At 35.3% G+C, this 24,422-nt stretch overlaps 1 protein-coding gene across 1 annotated transcript in view; it reads left to right on the plus strand.

The window, feature by feature from the left end:
• LOC122814280 (receptor-type tyrosine-protein phosphatase C-like) overlaps positions 1-24,422 on the plus strand; it is a 1,011,948-nt gene that overhangs the window by 676,100 nt on the left and 311,426 nt on the right. Inside the window, exons 10-11 of the mRNA XM_044086871.1 lie at positions 7,338-7,372; positions 9,529-9,638. Coding sequence (XP_043942806.1) covers positions 7,338-7,372; positions 9,529-9,638 — 145 coding nt within the window. The remainder of the gene's footprint in view (positions 1-7,337; positions 7,373-9,528; positions 9,639-24,422) is intronic.

The following is a 24,422-nucleotide window of genomic DNA, read 5'->3' on the forward strand; positions in this document are numbered from 1 at the left end:
TGTTCATCCTTCTCCAACCGGTAGCCATAGTGACCATGGATGCTTCCCAGATAGGGTGGGTGGACATTATCTGTTACAGACTTTTCAAGGCACTTGACAGCAACACGAATACCATTGCACATCAACTTCCTGGAGATGAGTGGTACTTCTGGCACTGCAAGCACTTCAGGACTCTCTACCGATGGGGATGATTGCAATTTAGACAACATGTCCGTGGTGTGGTACATCAACAAGCAAGGTGGAACCACATCTTACCCCTTATGCTGAGAGGATCTAAGAGTATGGCAGTGTGTGGTGTCATCTCTGTATTTTCTGATTACAACACACATCCCAGGAAAATCCAGCATGATAGTGGACAAACTAAGCAGGGCAATTCTAATGCTACAGGAGTGGTTCCTGAAGCAGGAAATTGCGAATCAAATTTTTTGCAAGTGGGGCCAGCCTTACTAAGACCTTTTTGCCACATCCATGAATACCAAATGCAGCAGCTATTTTGCCCTGGTCCCACAAAGAGAGAGTTACCCAGGGATTCACTTGTTCATGACTGGCCTCGGGACTTTTTTACATATTTCCTCTGTTCCCTCTAATATCCAAAGTTTTTCAGAAAGCAAAATTGCTGGGTTGCAAGCTAATCCTCATTGCACCTTACTGGCCTCATCAGATTTGGTTCTCCTTCCTTTGGCCCCATCTCCAGGAGGAGCCTTAGATCCTGGACCCAGTTCCAGATATTCTGATGCATCAGTCAGGAGCGCTCCATCCATCTATTCAGACCCTCAAGCTGACAGCTTGGTTTCTCCATTTCCTGTCTTAGCCAGGCTTCCTGACATTTCCCCTACAGTGCGACACATTTTGATCTCTTCTCACAAATCTACAACTAGAAAGATTTATGCCAGCAAAAGGAAGGGGTTCTGTTGTTGGTCAACCAAAAATCATATTGATCCCTTTACTGCACCCATTTTGAAAATCCTTGAATTCCTGACTGAGACTTTTGTCCAAGGGGCAGCTGCAGCTACAATTCGAGTTCATCTAGCTGCTATTTCAAATTATCATGTTGAAGAAATGGGTTCACACATTATGTCCCACAGATTATGCAAAGCTTTCCTGAAAAGTTCTATCCTCTTGAGACCCCCAATAAGAGAACTACTTCCTCCTTGGGATCTAAACTTAGTCTTAGCTTCCTTGATTCTCCCTCCTTTCGAACTGGCTGCTACCTGTCCTCTGAAGTTCTTGACTTGGAAAACAATCTTCTTGACTGCCATTACCTCAGCTTGGAGGGTATCAGAGTTACAAGCTCTCTCCATTTGCCCCCCTTATTTAGTTTTTCACAAAGACAGAGTTTCTCTCAGAACTAATCCATCCTTCCTACCAAAAGTCTGCTCTGAGTCAAATTTAAATCAATGAATAGAACTCCCTGTTTTCTTCCTGAATCACAGTAACAAGGCAGAATACAGACTCAACCAACTGGATATCCATAGGCAGTTGTGTTTCTACTTGCACAGGAGAAAAGACTTCAGAAATCTGACCAATGTTTTTCAGAAAACAGAAAGGGTACTTCTGTCTCAAAAGTAACCTTATTGAAATGGCTTACAGACACCATCACCTATGTCTATAGTTCACAAGGTAATTAATTTCCAGGAAAAATTCATGGACATTCCACTAGAGCATTATCTACCGCTATGGCTTTTCATGTTAGACTGCCTTTGGACTCAATTTGTGTGGCAGCTACTTGGGTTAATCCTCATACCTTTATCACTCATTACAAGGTAGATGTGACCATCCTTTGGTTCCACTGTCCTGAAGAGTTTATTTATTTGAGCCACCCGAGAAAGAAGGTGCTAGGGACGCTGTCCCACCAAGGAAGAATGAAGGCAAGATAGGGACAACATAAAATAAAGAAGTTATGTACTCACCATAACGTTCCATGTTTGTTGTCCATGATCTCACCTTCTTTCATGCATTCCACCCTCCTTCTTCCTTCCTGGAGGATCGAGAGGAATTATTTGGTTTTGGCTATATGTGCTATGTTTCCCTTCCTGCCTCATGAATTGGATAGGCTTAGGGTCTACCAATGCTGTCTATTGGTACTGATTAGTATATGTATGTGTGTGTATATATATATTTTATTTATATATATATACATATATATACATATATATATATATATATATATATATATATATATATATATATATAGTCTAGTGTTATGGGTTATCACAGATGAGATCTGGGTAACTCTCGTTAGGCATGTTGGTGTGGGGTCTAGCCTCGAGCTCTCGAGCTTTAGGTTATGGCCAAGTCCGAGCCGATAACCCACTAAGCAAGAAAGAAGGCAAGATCATGGACAACAAACATGGAACATTATAGTGAGTACATAACTTCTTTTTTTCCAGGAAAGTCTGATTAGGACAGAGCTCATTTTCAGTGGTGGCCCAGGAGGAAACACTCCAGAAGCATTTCTTTGGAATGTGGAAGGAAACCAGAGCACCCAGTAGAAGCCCACACAAATGCAGAAAGGATATGCTGACTCCACACAGAAGGCATCCCAGTTGAGAAGCAAACCACAGAACCTCTTGCTGTGAGGTGACAATGCTAATGATTGCACCACTGCAACACTCAAATTCATGCATATTAGAGTAGTTAAATTAATAGGTCTGCAGTTTCTGGGGTAAGTTGATGGTCCACTCTCGTGAAATAGGATGACTATTTCAGTCCTCCATTCTCATAGTACAAAACCTATTTTGAGGCTGTAACTGAAAAATGACTCAAGTGTTCCTGACAGGTCAAGTTTTCAGCTATTCTTGAGACATCCAGGTTTATTGTTGGGGCCCATTGAGGTTGTGATTTTTGTCTTAGTGATTGCTGCCATGACCTGCTGTCCAGTAATATTTGGGGGGTTATGCTAGTAGTTATTTCATGGAGGGAGACAAGCAGAGTGGGGCTGAAGTTTAGGCTGAATTTGTCAGCCAGCAAATTCACTAAGTCGGTCTGCTTAGTGAAGGTGACATCATTGACCACTAGTTCAGCACAGTAATATATACTGCTTTTGAGATTTCAGACATAGCTGTATAAGGCCTTCTGGTTGTCTCTAGCCTGTGAGGCTATCTTGACCTCATAATTATCCTTGTTGGAGTTAATTCCCTCTTAGATTCCTGTTTAGTTTAGTTAGAGAGCGCCTATCATATTTTGCTCTTCCTAATTTTAGCCTTGACTTTTTTCCTTTTGTTATATATTAGGATTCCACTAGTGAGATTTGCTTTTAGAAGCTGTTTTTGGTTTACTTCTAGTAGGTACAATAGCTTTTATACAGCTGTTTACATGGTTGTACAGAGTCTCTGTAAACAATCCTACATAGGTTGTTGTGAATTCAGGGCTGGGAGGGACACTGAGTTTAAACTTAATAGAGTGTAGCTTGCTTTGGAATAGTTCCTAACTGTTACAGCATTTACGAGGATTACTGAGCTGATTTTTATTTTGAAGACAGCTTTGTGGTCTGACCTCACCAGTAAGGATATGATATTTGGGGGCAGGGGGTGCAGCATTCTCCCATGTTGGTGAGTACCTGGTCTAGTATTTTTGAACACGTGGTTGGTGAGTGCACTATTTAAGTATTTGTGTTAATAAAGTTGAGGAGTTGTGCCTGTGAGTATGAGGCAGTGTATGTTTGAAGTCTATTTAGGGGTAGTTAAAGTCTCCCATGAATAGGGTATTTGGTTTAATGGTGATCTCCAGCATTCTTTTGTCCAAACTTTCTCTCTTTTTACATTGTAATGCCTATTATTTTTAAAACTAAACTAGAAAAAAAAAACACTTGTTTGCTTTACTATTTTTCACATACAACTATTACTGAAAATACTTTACTATATTAAATGTAATTTATATCATGAAATGTTTTATACAAATATTCTTAAGATAAAAATTGTTTTACTCACAGTTTCTTTTTTTCCTTTTAGTGTTCTTCCAAATATCAATAACATGAAGTGAGGTATATACTTTTCAGTCCCCCTACAAGTTTAACAAACTCAACAAAAGTCCAATCTCTCTCAGCCACTTTTTTTTATAAATTCATACTTCACAAATATGATTGATGCTTTATAGTCTGACATTTATTCACTAATTTCAATGTTGCTGGTCTTGTTCCTGTACACCTCCATCTCCCATCCACGGACTCTTGTTCAAGTTCAAAGTACTGCCAGTTCTTATAGTCAATGCCTGTGCTATTTTTCTGTTACTCAAGCATTTTCCTTTGGAACATTGGAAGAGGTTTCACTGGCAAAGTCTGTCCATGAGCTTTATCATGAGAAGCAGTCACCTTCTGTTTGGTGGTTCATTTTTGATGGACAAACTCTTGTATTTCCTCTTTAGCCTGTTCTGCATTAAAAAAAAAAAAAAAAACTCAGAATAAAAAAAAAAAAACGAGTCAGTGGAACAAACATTTTTTGTCTGCATAAAAAATTAATTTGACTCTCCTGGAAAAAAATATTCTGAAGATAGCTGGATACAGCAGTTTGAATCTCACACCTGCTTCTCAACATTCCGTAATTGCTGGGATAAATTTGCTTCTCTTCCACCTGATGTACAATGAATAATCATTTTCCACAAACACTCTACTGTCACTAATTTTTAATACTTTGCCCTTCTGCCAAAGTTTTGGCAGGCTGAACTTTTTCTGTTGGTTTGATTGCATCTTTACTGATACAGGTATTGTCTGCTTTCTCATGGCCAGGTTTGGAGCATTCACTTGATCTCAATTAACAAATTCTACTGTGGAGTACCAGTATAGTTGATTATTTGTGTTTTCAGAAAATGAACAGTCTGTTCCTTCCAGTTTCTCTGGTACAGCAGAAAATCTGAGTGTTTTTTTCTGTGTGCTATGTCCTCTTATTCTACCATTTTTTTTAAACAGCTCGTCATGAGCAGTCTCATACTCAGCCAGCCTTTTCTTCATTTTGGCCTCTGACATTTTGCAGTTTTATCAGTTCATCTGAATAGCTGTTTAAAGCTTCTTCCATTTTTTCAAGCCTTTTGTTATTTCATTTGATACACTCCTTCAATGTTTCATTTATTTTAATCACCTCTGAGCACATTTGACTTATATTTTCCTCCAAAATTACTGGAAGCCATCTTTTCTTACCAGAGTTGGAGCTTGATTTTTTTTTTTTGCAGGATTCTTCCCAGTCAGTGTTTTCTCTTCATCTTTTCTAGCTGATTTTCTTTCAGGCTCACTGGCTTTTATTGAAATAGGCAGAATTATGAACCTTTATCTATCATTTGTTTTCAATGGGAGAGCTGAGGTGAAACTGTTGCTTAGAGTGCAGCCATCTAGGAAGCCCCTCAGTTGTGTAGTTTTTTTTATAAGCATGACTACAATTTGCAGCTCATATATTGCAAAAAATAATTATAAACAAGGCTATAATACACCCCATAATATAACTTCTGCAGTTTGCAGGGTGCTTTTAAATAAAATCAAGGGTAACATTCAGCACTCCCCAGGGCAGGAAGGTGCTACATATAAGCCCTTATAAATGAGCATAAACATCTGTTACAATTTATGCCATGTGAAATCTTCTCTAGACACATAGTCTTACCTGTAGAATGACATTGTTACTGCCCTTCCGACCTTCTTGCTCAATGGATCTACTAGTTTTCATATACCAACAATGACAGTCTGTTTTCTTCCCTGGTCCTTGCCATTATATGGTCATGCAAAGATCTCCTCACCCATCTTTATCCATGTAAAGACAGAAATCCAGAACTGGACATTAAATTACTTCTTTGTCTATTCGTGTAGTGAACATTAATAATTCCTGAATTCTCAATAAGTATGTTGTGGATGGCAAATTCAGTCTACAACCCTCTTCAGTCAAGACATCATGAGGGAAGATGAAATAAAATGAATTATGAGGACCACGGCCGAACAAAGATACAACTTATTGGGATGGATCACTTTAGGCCTATAAATATTTTTTTATTAGATCTGGTACAGGCCTTCAGATATGAATTCCTAGAGTAATCGTCCATAAAATCATTTTAACAAAATAAGGATTTCACAAAAACAAAATTTTACATGAAGAGAATTTACCTTTTAGGTTAGGCAAATTTATCTCAGACTAGCCATATTTCAAAGAATTAATCTTTCAAAGACTATACTCATCCCATCAGAGCTCAATGTCCTTTTAAAAATGCATTCAACAGTTTTACCAGTTGTATTATTTTATCAGCTATGTTTTTTTCTGCCCAAGCTGCATCTAAACGTCAGAATATAAGTGTATGCATTGTTGTAAAAAATAAGTGTATGCATTTTCATAGAAAATAAGGATATGCATCACCTCAGAAATTAAGTGTATGCATTGTCATAGACAATTAGTATATGCATTGCCAAAGAAAGACAGGGTATGCATTTTGTGCTCTTCATTAGTTTTTAGGACCATTGGACACAATCCAACAGTGTCCCATACTTTTAGAAGTATCATCTCTGCCCTTAGTTACAAGGGTGTGGAGAACATGACATTCATATTTTTCTTCTGTCATGAACAATAAAGTACAGTTAAAAGACTTTATCGGTCTTTGATGTGTCAGCTCATTCTGTCTCTGTAAAGGCTGTTTGGTTAGGCAGAGGTGTTGCTGAGTGAAATGTTTTGCTTGAAACCCAGCTTAGTTTATGTTAGCCCTCAAACAGATGGCCCACTTAATGAAACCTGTAGCCGAATCATTAAATCCATCCAATATTAGTTTCATAATTTACATTCACTTCCATAGACTTATGTTGTACGTGTTGCAGATAAGCACATGATAAATATACTTTGGAGATTTCATACACAAAATATTATGCCTAGCTTGTATTTAAAGGATGTAAATACATATGATAACATCAAAAGGTATTGAAAATTTGTGTTTCATCGTCATACAGTAAGTAACTGTGAACTGATCTACAATGCATTGACATTGTTCTTTGTTATATCATTCAGTGTTATAGTAGGTTACATTTGGTATGTAGTATATGTAGTACTTGAAATGGAGAAAGCATAGACTTTAATTACAGGCAGATAATTTTGCTGCAGCTGTGGGTAAATGACCTTCTGCTCCTTATTCTCCCTTTTATTCAGTATAATGTAAAATGAAGATGTAGTTTTTATTGGCTTACCTTGATGAAATAGATAAATGTACATTTTTTGAAGTAAATGTTTATGATTTGTTTCATTTCTATTGGAGTTTCATGTTGTTTTGCTATGAATTTCTGAGAGCTTCATATATTACATCTTATCACTAAACTACAACAGCTGATTTTTGATCCCATTTATAATGGTGTTTCTTTTTTTATTCAATTTGTCCATATTCAGGAGTTCAGATGAATCCTTAGAACTGATTGACAGGGGTAAGTATGTTTACGTGTTGTGAAATTGTATGCTTTCTTATTTTAAGTATCTGAATAACATATTATTCTTCACCTATATTTGCCATAATATTATACATATTTACACTGCAGTCTACATCTGATAATTACCACATTGTCAGTGTAGCTGCTTTTGTAAATCAATGATAATTCATGCACATGAGTGATAAGCAATCCACCATTATACATAGCAGTTGGAAGTATTAATGTCCTGGCTGTCATTATTGCTAAGCAAAGATCCTCATAAGACCTGCACCTACTATATCCCAGGGAACCCATAATTTTCCTTCTTAGCTTTCCCTGGTTGTGGCAGTTTGCCAGATTGGTCTTCAGATTTTAAGGAGCAGAGACACTTTTGCTTCTTTTTGTGATTAGACTGACATGCCAGTGCTGCTATTCATCAGCGAGTTGTGCAGTGATGGCATCTTTATTTCTGATGTACCATTTGTAGTGTGTGTGAATATGCTGCTGCATCAAACCCCCCTTCTGAGTTCTGGTTGTCTTCCTGCCTGACTCAGGCAAAAGTCACATCATCTGATTACAGGCATAGATGAGCAGTCTTGCACCTGTTGCATTCTGTTCTCCATACCATGGTCATTCCTTCACTCAGTTCGGTTAGTGACACAGATAGATTCTATGCCATCATGCTTTCAACCTGTTTTTCTAAGTGCTTGACCCACAGAAAAATGTGACAGCAAGGATTCTGTGGATGGCAAAAACAAAGTAAGATGAAATTATATGGAACTGTAGACACCTAACTGCAGTGTTTTCTTTTATTCACTTTACAGTTCACAGACAGTTTTGCTGTTTAAAATAACACAATGTTAATTACATAGCTAATTTTTTACTTCTTTCATTACTTTTTCATTTTAAATATCAGTATTTTCTTTGAAATTTAGATAAATTAACCAGTGTGCAATACATTCACAGAATATTGTAATTAGTGAGCCTTACATATTTTAATCTTTTAAGTTTATAGGTAAGTACTAAGCTAGCTGCCTTTGTGGGCCATTTTAAGCCTAGCCAAATTCACTTTTTGGCTCAGATTAACCTATCCCATTTGGTTAGAGATTGGCCCTACTCATCCTATGTTCGATAATTATAATTTGCCCCTAATGAAAATACTGGCTTCATACTTACCATAAATAATTTGAGGGGACCCATGCACTGGAAAAAGCATTTGGGAGATGCTTCTGACAGAGGCAGTCTTGGGGTACATTTTTCTGTTTCCCATCCATTGATCCAAGTTGTGCTTGAATATGAACAGGGATAAACTTTATTTAATGTGGATGGGGAATCTGTTGCAGACCAATGGTATCTTCTGCGAGATATACCTGGAATCAGACCCATTCTGTTAATGCTGCAGAAGATGTTTAGATCCACAGACCCAGTATTTCTGATACCACTGGACTTGCTGATTAATCTTTTGAGCACCATTCTTGAAACTTGCATTTTACATATTGTTTTGTATTACTTCAAAATATATGTCTCGGCTATGGCATTTTAAAATTGTTGTAGATATATTACTTATGTTATATTTCATGTAATAAGGACTCCAGTAAATTCTGGAGAAACGTTTGATATTACCATGAAATCTTCAATTAATCTTGGACTTCATAAAGTTTATAATGATTTTACAAGGTTTCTTTAAAGGAGTTAATATTAAGATCTCTTAAGTTTTATGTACTCAAAATAAAGGCCATAATGCATTAAGCGGATAGCCTACTGCAGTTAGTATGATTGCTCTTTGAAATGCGTGCCCCTTTATATGCAAATTAGAACATGAGCAGCAACCAACCTAAATCTAAGTATAATAGATCATATCATCACAGCAGAAAACGTGTTATTTGATATAAAGCTTAAAATTGTCTTAGAATTTGGTAAATCACATATATTCGGTTTCATATTCATATAATTTGGTTGCGCACTATAATTTTCCTATCAACAGTATCATTGTCTCTGTTTTATGGATTAATGCAGCAATTATTTTGGGACTTTTATAATATAATTGCTGCCTTAGATCTTTAAAATGTCCTTCTTTAGATTTTTTCTAGCACTTGCAGTATATATTATGTGGATGAATGTATTGAATTTGTTATCGCCATATGCATATCTGTTTTTATATAATTCTTTCTTAGATGATGAGAAGCAGCTTATGAATATTGATCCAATCTCTTGTGAACGCTTGTTGGAAGCCTACAGGAATAAAATTGCTGATGAAGGTAGACTGTTTTTGGCAGAATTTCAGGTATGTGCATCACTTTAGTTATTATATCTGTAGCATATAATGAAGACATTATCAAATGCCTATATTTATGTTACTAGAACTCTACCTGAACTGTAAATAAATACCATTTAGAACTGTTGAGTTTTTCCCTGTAAAATATTATTCTGGCATATTAACATTGCCAGCACAGAATGATACATTTTAAGCTTGTTCTAATCAACTTTTAAAACATATTAATCCACAGTTTCATATAGTATGATACTTCTAAAGCAAAATATATTGCATTTGTCTCAATATCATTACTTAACATTCCTTATTATTCTTGTTGAAAAACAGTAATATACCTGCCTCTGTTCTATGGGGGGATGGAGCCCTGACTGCATCTGGGGTGAACCAAATTCTGTTGGAGGGGTTGCAATGAGTAGCATTTCACTGACTTGCCTACTCTAGGAGAGAGGGAAGAAGGGGGGGGGGCTTCTACCTATGAATGGACACATACCCAGTGATAGATCAGGGATGTCATCACTTGGCAGATTACTATCAGGAATGTGGAATGGGACAGAATGGATTCATTTGACTCTATTTGCAAAGACGTGAGAGATCTCAGTATTTCTCCTGCTGCCTACTCTGCTGCAAATCACTTCTCCTTATAAAACTAGTATGGTCTATCCCAAGGGAAAGCGAGAAATAGGAGTAGATTTAAATCAGTTTATAGTTAGCCTATCAGCAAGCAAAGGGAGCCAGAAAATAATAATATAACATTTAACATCAAATAAAAAGTGATATGATGCAATTATATTAAAATATTAAATATGTATGATATTTGCATTATATGGCCACTGATGTAATTAAGCTAGAAAAATACTTTGTAATATTTGGCTATGGCCTTACGGCTCAGTTGCCTTGTAACTCTGACAATCCTATGATATGCTGAGCTGTGGAATAAATGAGGACAATATTGATAATCTTACTGCTGGCTTACTGGAGCAACATTACTGTTTGAGAAACAATACAGCAGCAATTTTTTTTATAATTTTGTTCTGATAAAATTTCATAATCAAAATACTGTTTTTACTGCAAATCTGTGTGTTAATTATAACAATTCCAAAAAATCACTGTCACAACATGTGTTTTATAATCAGTAAAAGTATGAAGTTTTTGTCAAACTTAGAACTTGTGAACTATGTACATATATAACACAAATGGTTTGTAACATTTAATGAAACGTTTATATTTTTATCTTTGCAATCTCTACCAAAGAAGTAAAATCAGGATAAACTACCTAAAAATCTAATATTCAATATAAGTAAAATGATTTCTTCTGCAAACCTAACATGTACACTAAAAGAAGGAATATGCAAGCAACTTTATCAAAAACTTAAAGAGAAAAAATATGCAGATCTTGCACTTAAAAGATAGAAAGAAATTACCAAAACATTACATGTTGTTGTCATCTCATCTTTATTCTCACTGATGGGTCGAATCTGATCTGTCAGATCCATCTCAGCCTTTACATAAGCTCGAAATCCTCAGCCAAGCTCATGGGCATTTTCCCTACCCATAATACCCACAAAAGTCCAATGCCAGTGTCAAAATCCCCACCTCTCATATTTGCTACTGTTGCAACAGGGGGAGAACCATTATTTTAATTTCTCCATTATAGACAATATGAGAGGTGGGGATTTACATAATAGAACTGAACAGAAAGAACTTAGATGTATTTTGACACTGGCTGCACATAAATCACCAGGGCTGAATGATTATATATCCCTTAAACCTGTTCTGAAGAACAGGAAACTTAGGAAGAAAGTAGTATGAAGCAATCTGCTGTGCTCTGGAACTAGGGAGATGTTTCAAATAGTACATGCAAGCATGCTTTACAGTGCTTTTAGGCTTTTTACACAGATTTTTATATATTTTTTATACACACTTTTTATGTTTTTTTATATGTATCTCTACATGTATTTTTATATGCATTTTCTACATATATGTTTTTATCTGATTTAAAAGAGTGTGTATCTCTTTGAATCTGGAAAGCATTGGAGTCTTGTATTCTCCACGGGGATTGGTGGGTCTTGTGTGATGTGTATTATAAAAAGGGGATTGTTTTTAAGCATGTTTGTTTTGGTCTGAAGAAGCAACCAGAAGAGGTTGCGAAAGCACTTACCTATGCAATAAAGGTTTCTGTGGAACTTTATTTGGATTCTTACTTGGATTTTTATTGGATTTTGGCTTCTCCTTGGTTTTAGTGTTTGGAACATTTTTTCTTTTACATTGGACTTTTGTGTTTGTTCCATCACTCAGCAAGCAGGGCTTTACCTTTTTCATTATTGCTTGCTATTGTGTTTTAGCCCTGTTTACTATGGCAGAAGGAAAATATGTTGGCGCTCAATCGTTTGTCGATAGGACTGATGGGGATGTGAGCTGTCAATGCTTTCTACAACTATTGAAATTGGATTTGAATCCATTACTAACTGGTGAGTTTCCATCTCAGTTAGAATATGACAAGGATGATAATCAGGAACGGATTGATGTGAGGCAACAGTTACGAGCACTAGAGAATGATTTATATAGACTGAAAAGACTGCAGCTTCAGAAATTTCACATGGAAGCCAGTGTTAAATTTAAAGTAGTACCCAGGGGTTTACGAGTAATGAATATGCCCTCATATGGTACTCTTTATCCAGAACTGCTAGTGAAATGGCAGCAGATAAATAAAATGAAGATAAGAACTCCAGGAACCACAATGAGACAGTACTTTTTAGCGCTTTCTTTCACTTTTAATGTAGTGAACTTCTTCAGAAAAAGAAGAGACTTCCCAAACTCTTCTTTTATAATTACAATAAAGGAAATGATGTCATAAACCTGAATTAATCAATTTAAGTTGTAAAACTTATATATGCATATAAATACATATAATAGTTAAAACCCCTATATACTTGTATGGTACATCTTTTAAATACTTGTTAAATAAAGTGATATAGTTTTAGAATATATTTCGTGTGTCACTTTTATGTATATATATATATATATATACATGTACATGTAATTATTTCATTTAAACCTTAAAAAAGTTCAAAAACCTTCATTCTGAAAAAACAAGTACCATTCCAGTGAGTTACTGTTGTTTTTCTATCCAAATGCCCTTATTTTCATGACCAAAATTCAATTCTAACTAAAACATTCAAATTGCTTCATGAATTTTCTAATTTTATCAACCTATATAAGTATGGACATGTGAATGTCTAAAACTCCTACACTTACCATAACTACCTTTATTAACAGTAATAAAAGTTCAATACATTGATCTAAACTCAAAATATAATTACTTTGCTGGTCTCCCAATTGGTGAAAAATTATTACTGTTATTACTATGGTAAATGTATGTGCACGGAGCTTATGCACTTATATATAAATGTGTATTTGTGTACGTGTATAATAAATGTACACTTCTCAATGGAATAAATTGATTGATTGAGCCTGTTTTAGTAAAATATATATATATATATATAATCACACGTGTTACTGATATAATACATAATGATCTATCTATTTACCAAAAAACATTTTAAATTAATCATCTCATTTAGACCAGGTGAATGGTCTGCCCCCAACAAAAGTTGCCACAACGCCTCTCTTTGCTCCAATTTGTTATTTAAATCACCTGTGTACATTCCCTGGTCTATCTGTTCTAGAATGAAAAATTCAAACTTTTTAAAGTTTTCACATTCTAAAGCATGTCTTGCTAGAGCATTATTTTTATCCCTTTTCCTAATAGCCAAACTATGCTCATATATTCTATGTTTTAATAATCTCTTGGTCTTTCCAATATAGTAACATTGACACGTAGAACAACTTGCCAAGTAAACCACAAATTGACTGTTACAATTGTAGTACTTGGAAGCCCACATAATTCTACCAAGATGTTTAATTTTAACAAAAGAGCTGTTACTAATGAACCTACATTGTTTGCAATTGCTACAAGCATAAGTTCCTTTCTTATTGACCACCATTCTTTTTTGAAATTGTTCCAAATTGTTTGTTCTTTCAAGAATCAATTTGACATTTGTGACCATTTTGTAAGTAAACTTTGGTGATGTACCCAAAATGGTCACCAATTCTCTATTACCCAGAATGATGTTCCAGTTCCTCTCTATTATATTTTTTATGAACCACTTTTCATCTGTTATGGGTAAGGGAAAAGCACTTAAAAAATCCTGCCTAGTGGTGACCACTTCTTTTCTAACAGTACTAGGTGCCCCTACTGTAACATCACCTGACTGTAAAATGGGTTGAGCTACCCCCTTTCTTAACTCTGTCACTTCTTTCTCTAACTTTATTAGCCAGTGTTGGTCATAACCTCTTTGCATAAACATATGCCTTAGCAATGTTAATTCTTCCATATATACCTCATCTTTAGATGTTAATCTACTGAGCCTTATCATTTGCCCCTTGATGACTCCCTTCTTCATATGTTCTGGGTGAAGACTATCTTTGTGTAAGTATTGGTTAACAAAGCACGACTTCCTGTAGATTTTACTATGTACTTTACCTTCCACTCCTTCTCTTTGGAGAGTCAAATCAAAGAAGTTTATTTGCTTTCCAAAACCACCCATTTTAAAACATAAAAATTTGGTGGTTTTGTTCAGGTCCTCCACCATACTTAGAAACTCACTCCTATCTCCCTCCCAAATGAACAGCAAGTCGTCAATGTATCTGCAATAAAATAACACCTTTCCAAAACTCAAGTGAGTTTTCAAACAATTTCGTTCCCAGTTGGCCATAACAATATTAGCAAATGCTGGTGCAACTCTAGATCCCATGGCCACTCCGGAAACTTGTTTGTACAAATTCTTATTAAATCTAAATATGTTGTTCTCTAATATTATTCCCATAAGTGCACAGACTGTATTGACCCTTTCACTTTGGAGGTCGGTCTTAATAGAGAGATATTCTCTCATGTATTCCAACCCCTCTTCTTGATTAATATAGGCTCTTTACGTCTAAAGTTGCAAAAATTGCCTTCTCACTTGTGATTTTTGTGTTACGTAATATTTCCAATAAGTGCCACGAGTCTCTTAGGTAATACTCCGACCTCTGTGCTATTGGGTTAAGAATGTGATCTAACCAAATGGAAATATTTTCTGTCTTTGAGTTTTTTGCAGATACAATTGGCCTGAAAGATAACCCTTCTTCCATGTTTTGTATTTTTGGAATTCCAAAAAAGTTTGACATGTTAGGATTCTCAACTAACAGAAAGTCATAGTCAGTCTGGTTGATCTCACCCTGACAAAACATGTCAAACAAAGTTGTGTCAATATTTCTGAAACTCAGCCTCACCGAATCCAATGTCACCCTAGAATAATTTCTTTCATCAGTTAAAAGTAGGTTCATAGCTTTGTCATAATCACAATAATCCATAATGATTATTTTACCCCCCTTGTCGGCTTTCATAACCAGTATATTAGGGTTACTAGCTAACTGTTCTAAAGCCTCAGACTCGTCTTTGCTTAAATTATCTGGTGTCCCTGTTGATTTTAACTCTCTAAATTGTCGTTCACATACATTTTGGAACACCTGTAATGTATTCAGCAAAGGTGGGTTGAATGTACTTGGTCTGCTTGGCATTGAATCTTGTCTAGTAAAATCAATATTTCCAACATCATTCATAATGTACTTTAGATTTAATTTTCTCAAATATAATCTAAAGTCCAATAATAATCTATCTAATTTTACCCTATTTTTCGGAATGAATGTGAAACCTTTTTTCAACACTTCACTAGTTGCAGATGAAAATGCAAAACCACTTAAATTTACAACACTAATAGAAAACATTTCGTTAGTTGAAAAGTCCAATATTTCTATCTGTTTTTCCCTTTTCTCTTTCCCTTCTGTTGAGTTGTGTTGAACCAATTGGTAGTCTTTCTTAGTTGGTAACCCCCTTTCCGAAAAGGGCTATTAGATTTATTATTGTTTTGACTGACTACTTCTGCAAAAGTGTTACCAGCTGCAGAAGAAATTATTTTATTAGGCCCAGTCAAGACTTCATTCACAATAGTAGTGTCTGGAACTTCCCCTTTATTAGTAGTTACATGTTTGGGGCCATTTCCAGTATTCTTGTCATGTTGTATTGATGTACTTGGTTCAGAATCAATCTGGTTGATAGTTGTCTCAATTTCAACCACATTTTCAGTATTACTGATGTAGGCTTGATTCAGTTTGTATACCCTGATGTCCCTCTTAAGCTTATTCTGTTTTCTTGAAATTATAGTAGATCGATGCCTGTTTACTTTGGCCTCAACACTGTTGTACATAGATGAAAAAATGTTGAAACAGTCAAAGTCATGAAAATAAGGGCATTTGGATAGAAAAACAACAGTAACTCATTGGAATGGTACTTGTTTTTTTCAGAATGAAGGTTTTTGAACTTTTTTAAGGTTTAAATGAAATAATTACATGTACATGTATATATATATATATATATATATATATATATATATATATATATATATATACATACATAAAAGTGACACACAAAATATATTCTAAAACTATGTCACTTTATTTAACAAGTATTTAAAAGATGTACCATACAAGTATATAGGGGTTTTAACTATTTTATGTATTTATATGCATATATAAGTTTTACAACTTAAATTGATTAATTCAGGTTTATGACATCATTTCCTTTATTGCAATTATAAAAGAAGAGTTTGGGAAGTCTCTTCTTTTTCTGAAGAAGTTCACTACATTAAAAGTGAAAGAAAGCGCTAAAAAGTACTGTCTCATTGTGGTTCCTGGAGTTCTTATCTTCATTTCGTTTTTTTGGACGTTTTTGGTACATTTTTGTTTTTCGCTTGTTTGAATTTGAAGAGAAAGTTTCCTAGGATGGCCACTGAGATATCTTCCCAGGATGAATTACTGGATATGTCCACATATCCGGTGCCAGAAGACACAACGCTAAGGGCTGAAGAGCCTGGAACATCGTTTGACTTGCAAGAGAGACTAACTACGAAGGTAGTAAAAATAGTGATGGACATTTTAAAAAAAGATATTTTAAATAGTGGCTGTCTAAATATTGACTTTCAAAACCATAGTTTATGCCACAATGAGAAACCAATTGATTTGGTTTCATCGATTGACTCGGTTACTGCACTTACAGCTCCGAGAGGTAGAGTGGGCGGCTCTATACAGAACTGTCAATCAGCGCAACCGGTGGTTACTGCGGAACATTCTTTTCTGGTACGTGAGGAAGGAGCAAGGAACACAGTCGATAGTGGATTAACTGGCAATACTGTTCGAAGTGAAAGAACTGAAACACTCGCTTTTGAGAACAATTTAATGGGTTTTGTTAATAAGAAAACGGACAACCCGTTTGCAGATACAGTCGACACTCTACCCGGAGTTAATGTAAGTAAAGTCCCTAATGATAGTTCTACTTGTAAAAGACGCATTTTTGATTTGGAAAAACTTATTTTTAAACATGCAACGCTTGTACTTGAAGTACATTATTTAAACGAATGTATTAAATGGAAAATTGTACCACAGGGGTTAAGGACAGCAAAATTCCCCAATTGTGTAACCCCTGGGGATGAATTAAGTAACTGTTTAATAGCGCTTTATAATGAGACAGGAATTGCTATGATGGGGCTACTGGTTACACATAACGAGAAAGAAATAGACAGAATTGTAGGAGAAATTAAGACTCTGGATGACTCTATCAAAAGCTTTGACTGTTTCAACATTTTTTCATCTATGTACAACAGTGTTGAGGCCAAAGTAAACAGGCATCGAGCTACTATAATTTCAAGAAAACAGAATAAGCTTAAGAGGGACATCAGGGTATACAAACTGAATCAAGCCTACATCAGTAATACTGAAAATGTGGTTGAAATTGAGACAACTATCAACCAGATTGATTCTGAACCAAGTACATCAATACAACATGACAAGAATACTGGAAATGGCCCCAAACATGTAACTACTAATAAAGAGGAAGTTCCAGACACTACTATTGTGAATGAAGTCTTGACTGGGCCTAATAAAATCATTTCTTCTGCAGTTGGTAACACTTTTGCAGAAGTAGTCAGTCAAAACAATAATAAATCTAATAGCCCTTTTCGGAAAGGGGGTTACCAACTAAGAAAGACTACCAATTGGTTCAACACAACTCAACAGAAGGGAAAGAGAAAAGGGAAAAACAGATAGAAATATTGGACTTTTCAACTAATGAAATGTTTTCTATTAGTGTTGTAAATTTAAGTGGTTTTGCATTTTCATCTGCAACTAGTGAAGTGTTGAAAAAAGGTTTCACATTCATTCCGAAAAATAGGGTAAAATTAGATAGATTATTATTGGACTTTAGATTATATTTGAGAAAATTAAATCTAAAGTACATTATGAATGATGTTGGAAATATTGATTTTACTAGACAAGATTCAATGCCAAGCAGACCAAGTACATTCAACCCGCCTTTGCTGAACACATTACAGGTGTTCCAAAATGTATGTGAACAACAATTTAGAGAGTTAAAATCAACAGGGACACCAGATAATTTAAGCAAAGATGAGTCTGAGGCTTTAGAACAGTTAGCTAGTAACCCTAATATACTGGTTATGAAAGCCGACAAGGGGGGTAAAATAATCATTATGGATTATTGTGATTATGACAAAGCTATGAACCTACTTTTAACTGATGAAAGAAATTATTCTAGGGTGACATTGGATTCGGTGAGGCTGAGTTTCAGAAATATTGACACAACCTTGTTTGACATGTATTGTCAGGGTGAGATCAACCAGACTGACTATGACTTTCTGTTAGTTGAGAATCCTAACATGTCAAACTTTTTGGAATTCCAAAAATACAAAACATGGAAGAAGGGTTATCTTTCAGGCCAATTGTATCTGCAAAAAACTCAAAGACAGAAAATATTTCCATATGGTTAGATCACATTCTTAACCCAATAGCACAGAGGTCGGAGTATTACCTAGGAGACTCGTGGCACTTATTGGAAATATTACGTAACACAAAAATCACAAGTGAGAAGGCAGTTTTTGCAACTTTAGACGTAAAGAGCCTATATACATCTATTAATCAAGAAGAGGGGTTGGAATACATGAGAGAATATCTCTCTATTAAGACCGACCTCCAAAGTGAAAGAGTCAATACAGTCTGTGCACTTATGGGAATAATATTAGAGAACAACATATTTAGATTTAATAAGAATTTGTACAAACAAGTTTCCGGAGTGGCCATGGGATCTAGAGTTGGACCAGCATTTGTTAATATTGTTATGGCCAACTGGGAACAAAATTGTTTGAAAACTCACTTGAGTTTTGGAAAGGTGTTATTTTATTGCAGATACATTGACAACTTGCTGTTCATTTGGGAGGGAGATAGGAGTGAGTTTCTAAGTATGGTGGAGGACCTGAACAAAACCACCAAATTTTTATGTTTTAAAATGGGTGGTTTTGGAAAGCAAATAAACTTCTTGGATTTGACTCTCCAAAGAGAAGGAGTGGAAGGTAAAGTACATAGTAAAATCTACAGGAAGTCGTGCTTTGTTAACCAATACTTACACAAAGATAGTCTTCACCCAGAACATATGGAGAAGGGAGTTATCAAGGGGCAAATGATAAGGCTCAGTAGATTAACATCTAAAGATGAGGTATATATGGAAGAATTAACATTGCTAAGGCATATGTTTATACAAAGAGGTTATGACCAACACTGGCTAATAAAGTTAGAGAAAGAAGTGACAGAGTTAAGAAAGGGGGTAGCTCAACCCATTTTACAGTCAGGTGATGTTACAGTAGGGGCACCTAGTACTGTTAGAAAAGAAGTGGTCACCACTAGGCAGGATTTTCTAAGTGCTTTTCCCTTACCCATAACAGATGAAATGTGGTTCATAAAAAATATAATAGAGAGGAACTGGAACATCATTCTGGGTAATAGAGAATTGGTGACCATTTTGGGTACATCACCAAAGTTTACTTACAAAATGGTCACAGATGTCAAATTGATTCTTGAAAGAACAAACAATTTGGAACAATTTCAAAAAAGAATGGTGGTCAATAAGAAAGGAACTTATGCTTGTAGCAATTGCAAACAATGTAGGTTCATTAGTAACAGCTCTTTTGTTAAAATTAAACATCTTGGTAGAATTATGTGGGCTTCCAAGTACTACAATTGTAACAGTCAATTTGTGGTTTACTTGGCAAGTTGTTCTACGTGTCAATGTTACTATATTGGAAAGACCAAGAGATTATTAAAACATAGAATATATGAGCATAGTTTGGCTATTAGGAAAAAGGATAAAAATAATGCTCTAGCAAGACATGCTTTAGAATGTGAAAACTTTAAAAAGTTTGAATTTTTCATTCTAGAACAGATAGACCAGGGAATGTACACAGGCGATTTAAATAACAAATTGGAGCAAAGAGAGGCGTTGTGGCAACTTTTGTTGGGGGCAGACCATTCACCTGGTCTAAATGAGATGATTAATTTAAAATGTTTTTTGGTAAATAGATAGATCATTATGTATTATATCAGTAACACATGTGTGATTATATATATATATATTTTTTACTAGAACAGGCTCAATCAATCAATTTATTTCATTGAGAAGTGTACATTTATTATACACGTACACAAATACACATTTATATATAAGTGCATAAGCTCCGTGCATATACATTTACCATAGTAATAACAGTAATAATTTTTCACCAATTGGTAGACCAGCAAAGTAATTATATTTTGAGTTTAGATCAATGTATTGAACTTTTATTACTGTTAATAAAGGTAGTTATGGTAAGTGTAGGAGTTTTAGACATTCACATGTCCATACTTATATAGGTTGATAAAATTAGAAAATTCATGAAGCAATTTGAATGTTTTAGTTAGAATTGAATTTTGGTCATGAAAATAAGGGCATTTGGATAGAAAAACAACAGTAACTCACTGGAATGGTACTTGTTTTTTCAGAATGAAGGTTTTTGAACTTTTTTAAGGTTTAATGAAATAATTACATGTACATGTATATATATATATATATATATATATATATATATATATATATATATATATATATACATAAAAGTTACACACGAAATATATTCTAAAACTATGTCACTTTATTTAACAAGTATTTAAAAGATGTACCATACAAGTATATAGGGGTTTTAACTATTTTATGTATTTATATGCATATATAAGTTTTACAACTTAAATTGATTAATTCAGGTTTATGACATAATTTCATTTATTGTAATTATAAAAGAAGAGTTTGGGAAGTCTCTTCTTTTTCTGAAGTAGTTCACTACATTAAAAGTGAAAGAAAGCGCTAAAAAGTACTGTCTCATTGTGGTTCCTGGATTTCTTATCTTCATTTCGTTTTTTTTGACGTTTTTGGTACATTTTTGTTTTTTGCTTGTTTGAATTGGCAGCAGATAAATATTGACACTGGCATTAAATACATGCAATTGATTGTAGACTTTTTCCTATCCTTAGAAAATGAACTCTGTGATAAAATAAAACAAACACAAGAATTGATGTATAAAAATTCATGACAGTTTTATAGATTCGCGTTTGTCTGAATTGACAGATCAAGTCAGCTCCTATGAACAGAGATTATTACAGATGAAGCAGAAAAAGTTAAAGAGGGATTTAACTGGTTTTCAGAAAGGGAATGTCTTCTCTTGGCCCAGGGAACCTAGAGCAGACATACCCCATACTGAAAAGGATGCTGGAAAAATCATTAAGAATAACGTCCTGTATGGTAAAGAGCAGCTGCTCACTATGCCTCAGCAGAATGTTGGAAGTTTGGTAGTGACTGCATCCACTTCGACTACTGCTGGGTTTACCAACTCCCTTGACATTACTACAGTTAAACATACTGAAAGACGAGTGAATGGATCCGACAATATACCACTTATTCCAGATTCTGAACAAGTGGTGAGACGGAAGGAGGTCACAACCAATAAAGAAGCTACAGTGGGGGGTGTGGAATCATCCATTAACCATGAACAACCGTTCCCGGCTTTACCCCTCCCTTTTCATGTACTCTCAAAGGGGGCCCTGGAAGTGGAAACAGACGGCAGAAATTTCAAAAGGAAACACTTGACAGGGGAAGGACAGGTACAGACACTTAAAAAAATGTGCAAACAACCTAGTTTGCAATATTTCCATGCAGCAACTAGATGAAGATGAGGTGAAAGTGTGAAACAAGAGCTTGAGCTTCATACCCTCCATGCAAGCGGATTTACCAAGTGTGTTGATTGAACTGAGATTGTTTGCAAGTAATGTTTCCCTGAAAATGATATATGATGTAAGTACTGAAAATGTGGATGTTGATCTTTTTAAAAAAACAAGTATTTTTACACCCACTCTACCACCGAGTGTTGAAGTGTTTATTAAAGCATGTGAGAATGACTTATACACTGCTCTTAGATCTGACTGCAGAGATAAGAGGTTTTACAACATGTTAAATGAGAGACAAGCATTGACTAGGCTTCATAATGATGGGGATATAATTATTAAGCCTGCTGACAAAGGGCATCAGATAGTAGTGATGGACAAATTGTTTTATTCAGAATCCTTGAATAATATGTTGGATTGTGCGAATACATATAAATTACTTGAAGTAACAGAGTTAAAATCAATAATTGAGAACTATAAATGGCAAATTGAGAAATGCTATTTAGAGCATGCTATACCTGAATGTCTGTATAAATATTTTATTATTGACACACCTGTTATTCCCAGTTTTAATGGACTTCCTAAGGTCCATAAGAATAAACTGAGACCACCATTCAGACCCATCATTTCAGGATTTGGATGGATTACTGAGCCAGCATCTGTTTATCTGGAAAAGCAATTGAGACCTATGATTTCTAAACATTGTTCAATATTGAGAGATTCTGAGCATTTTTTAAAAGATTTTTATGCCTATGCCTTTCAAAGCAGCAACAAGGCAACTGGGAAAGAACTTTTGGTTACCTTGGATGTAGTATCCCTTTTCACCAGCATTCTCAATGAGGTAGGAATATGCTATATAAGGGAGTTCTTGTGAAAGATGCCACAATAGCTGTAGAAAAGATTGATTAAATTTGTTTCCTACTTGAATTAATTTTAGAATTTAATGTTTTCACATTTGAAACAAGGTATTTTTTGCAAACATCAGGGGTGGCCAAGGGGACCCCAACAGCTAACAGTTATGCAAACATAGTAATGGCACAGTGGGAACAATGCTTCATGATGAATAATGATTTCAGTAGGAATATATTATTTTTCTGGCGTTTTGTGGATGATTTGTTTCTTCTATGGGGTGATACTGAAGAAAGGTTACATGAGTTTATTGAACATCTGAATAATAGTACGGAATTTTTGAACTTTACTGTTAATAGTTCTAGGACTAGCATTGACTTCTTGGATATTAAAGTAATAAGGGAAACAACAACTGGAAAGATATACACTAGCCTGCATAGGAAGGAATGTTACCGTAACAGTTATGTTCACCATACAAGTATGCATCCACCCCACATCTTTAAGAATGTTGTTAAGAATCAGACTGTGCGTATGTTCAGGTTACATGCCAAGAACCAGGATTTTGAGACCAGTTTGGCAACTTTGAGGGATGAGTTTGCAGTGAGAGGTTACCCCAAAAAAAGAGATAGAGGAGGCTTGTCAAACAGCCAAAAGTCAGAGAGACAATATAGGGAAACCATACTTCTCCAGTCCGGCTAGAGATAATCTGACCTCTGAGAAAAGGATAGGTGGCACACACTTTATGAGCTATAACATGACACATTTGACAGATACACATCTGATTAACAATATACTGCATAGGAATTGGCATATTCTAGGTACAGATGATCAGTTCAGTAAGATAGTAGGTGATAGGCCGAAGTTTACATATAAAAACAGTAAATCACTCAGAGGAATGCTCTTCCATAAAGAAAGGATGGAACATCCCCATCTGGTGACCTATGCGGCAGTGAGATGCAACAAGTGTGCATTCTTTCAGTACATTGAAACCAACAGATTATTTGTACACCCCATAACACAGAAATCATATAAATTTAATGCCATGGGGGACTGTCAAACTAAGGATGTGATATATTTAGCCCACTGTGTATGCTGTGACGCATTCTATGTTGGGAAAACCAACAGACACCTCAGAGAACAGATACAGGATCACTTCTACTGTTTTAGGAGAGGGCAGGAACATAGTGCAATAGCCAAACATATGTTGCAGCAGGGGGAGAACCATTATTTTAATTTCTCAATTATAGACAATTTAGTAGAAAATATGAGAGGTGGGGATTTAAGTAATAGAACTGAACAGAAAGAATTTAGATGGATTTTGACACTGGCTGCACATAAATCACCGGAGCTGAATGATTATATATCCCTTAAATCTGTTCTGAAGAACAGGAAACTTAGGAAGAAAGTAGTGTGAAGCAATCTGCTGTGCTCTGGAACTAGGGTTATGTTTCAAATAGGACATGCAAGCCAAGCATGCTTTACAGTGCTTTTAGGCTTTTTACACACATTTTTATATATATTTTTATACACACTTTTTATGTGTTTTTTATATCTATTTCTACATGTATTTGTATATGCATTTTCTACATATATGTTTTTATCTGATTTAAAAGAGTGTGTATCTCTTTGAATCTGGAAAGCACTGGAGTCTTGTATTCTCCACGGGGATTGGTGGGTCTTGTGTGATGTGTATTATAAAAAGGGGATTGTTTTTAAGCATGTTTGTTTTGGTCTGATGAAGCAACCAGGAGAGGTTGC

The sequence above is a fragment of the Protopterus annectens genome, chromosome 10.part0 (genome assembly GCF_019279795.1).
Source record: "Protopterus annectens isolate FY-2018-M chromosome 10.part0, PAN1.0, whole genome shotgun sequence".
Taxonomy (NCBI): domain Eukaryota; kingdom Metazoa; phylum Chordata; order Ceratodontiformes; family Protopteridae; genus Protopterus; species Protopterus annectens.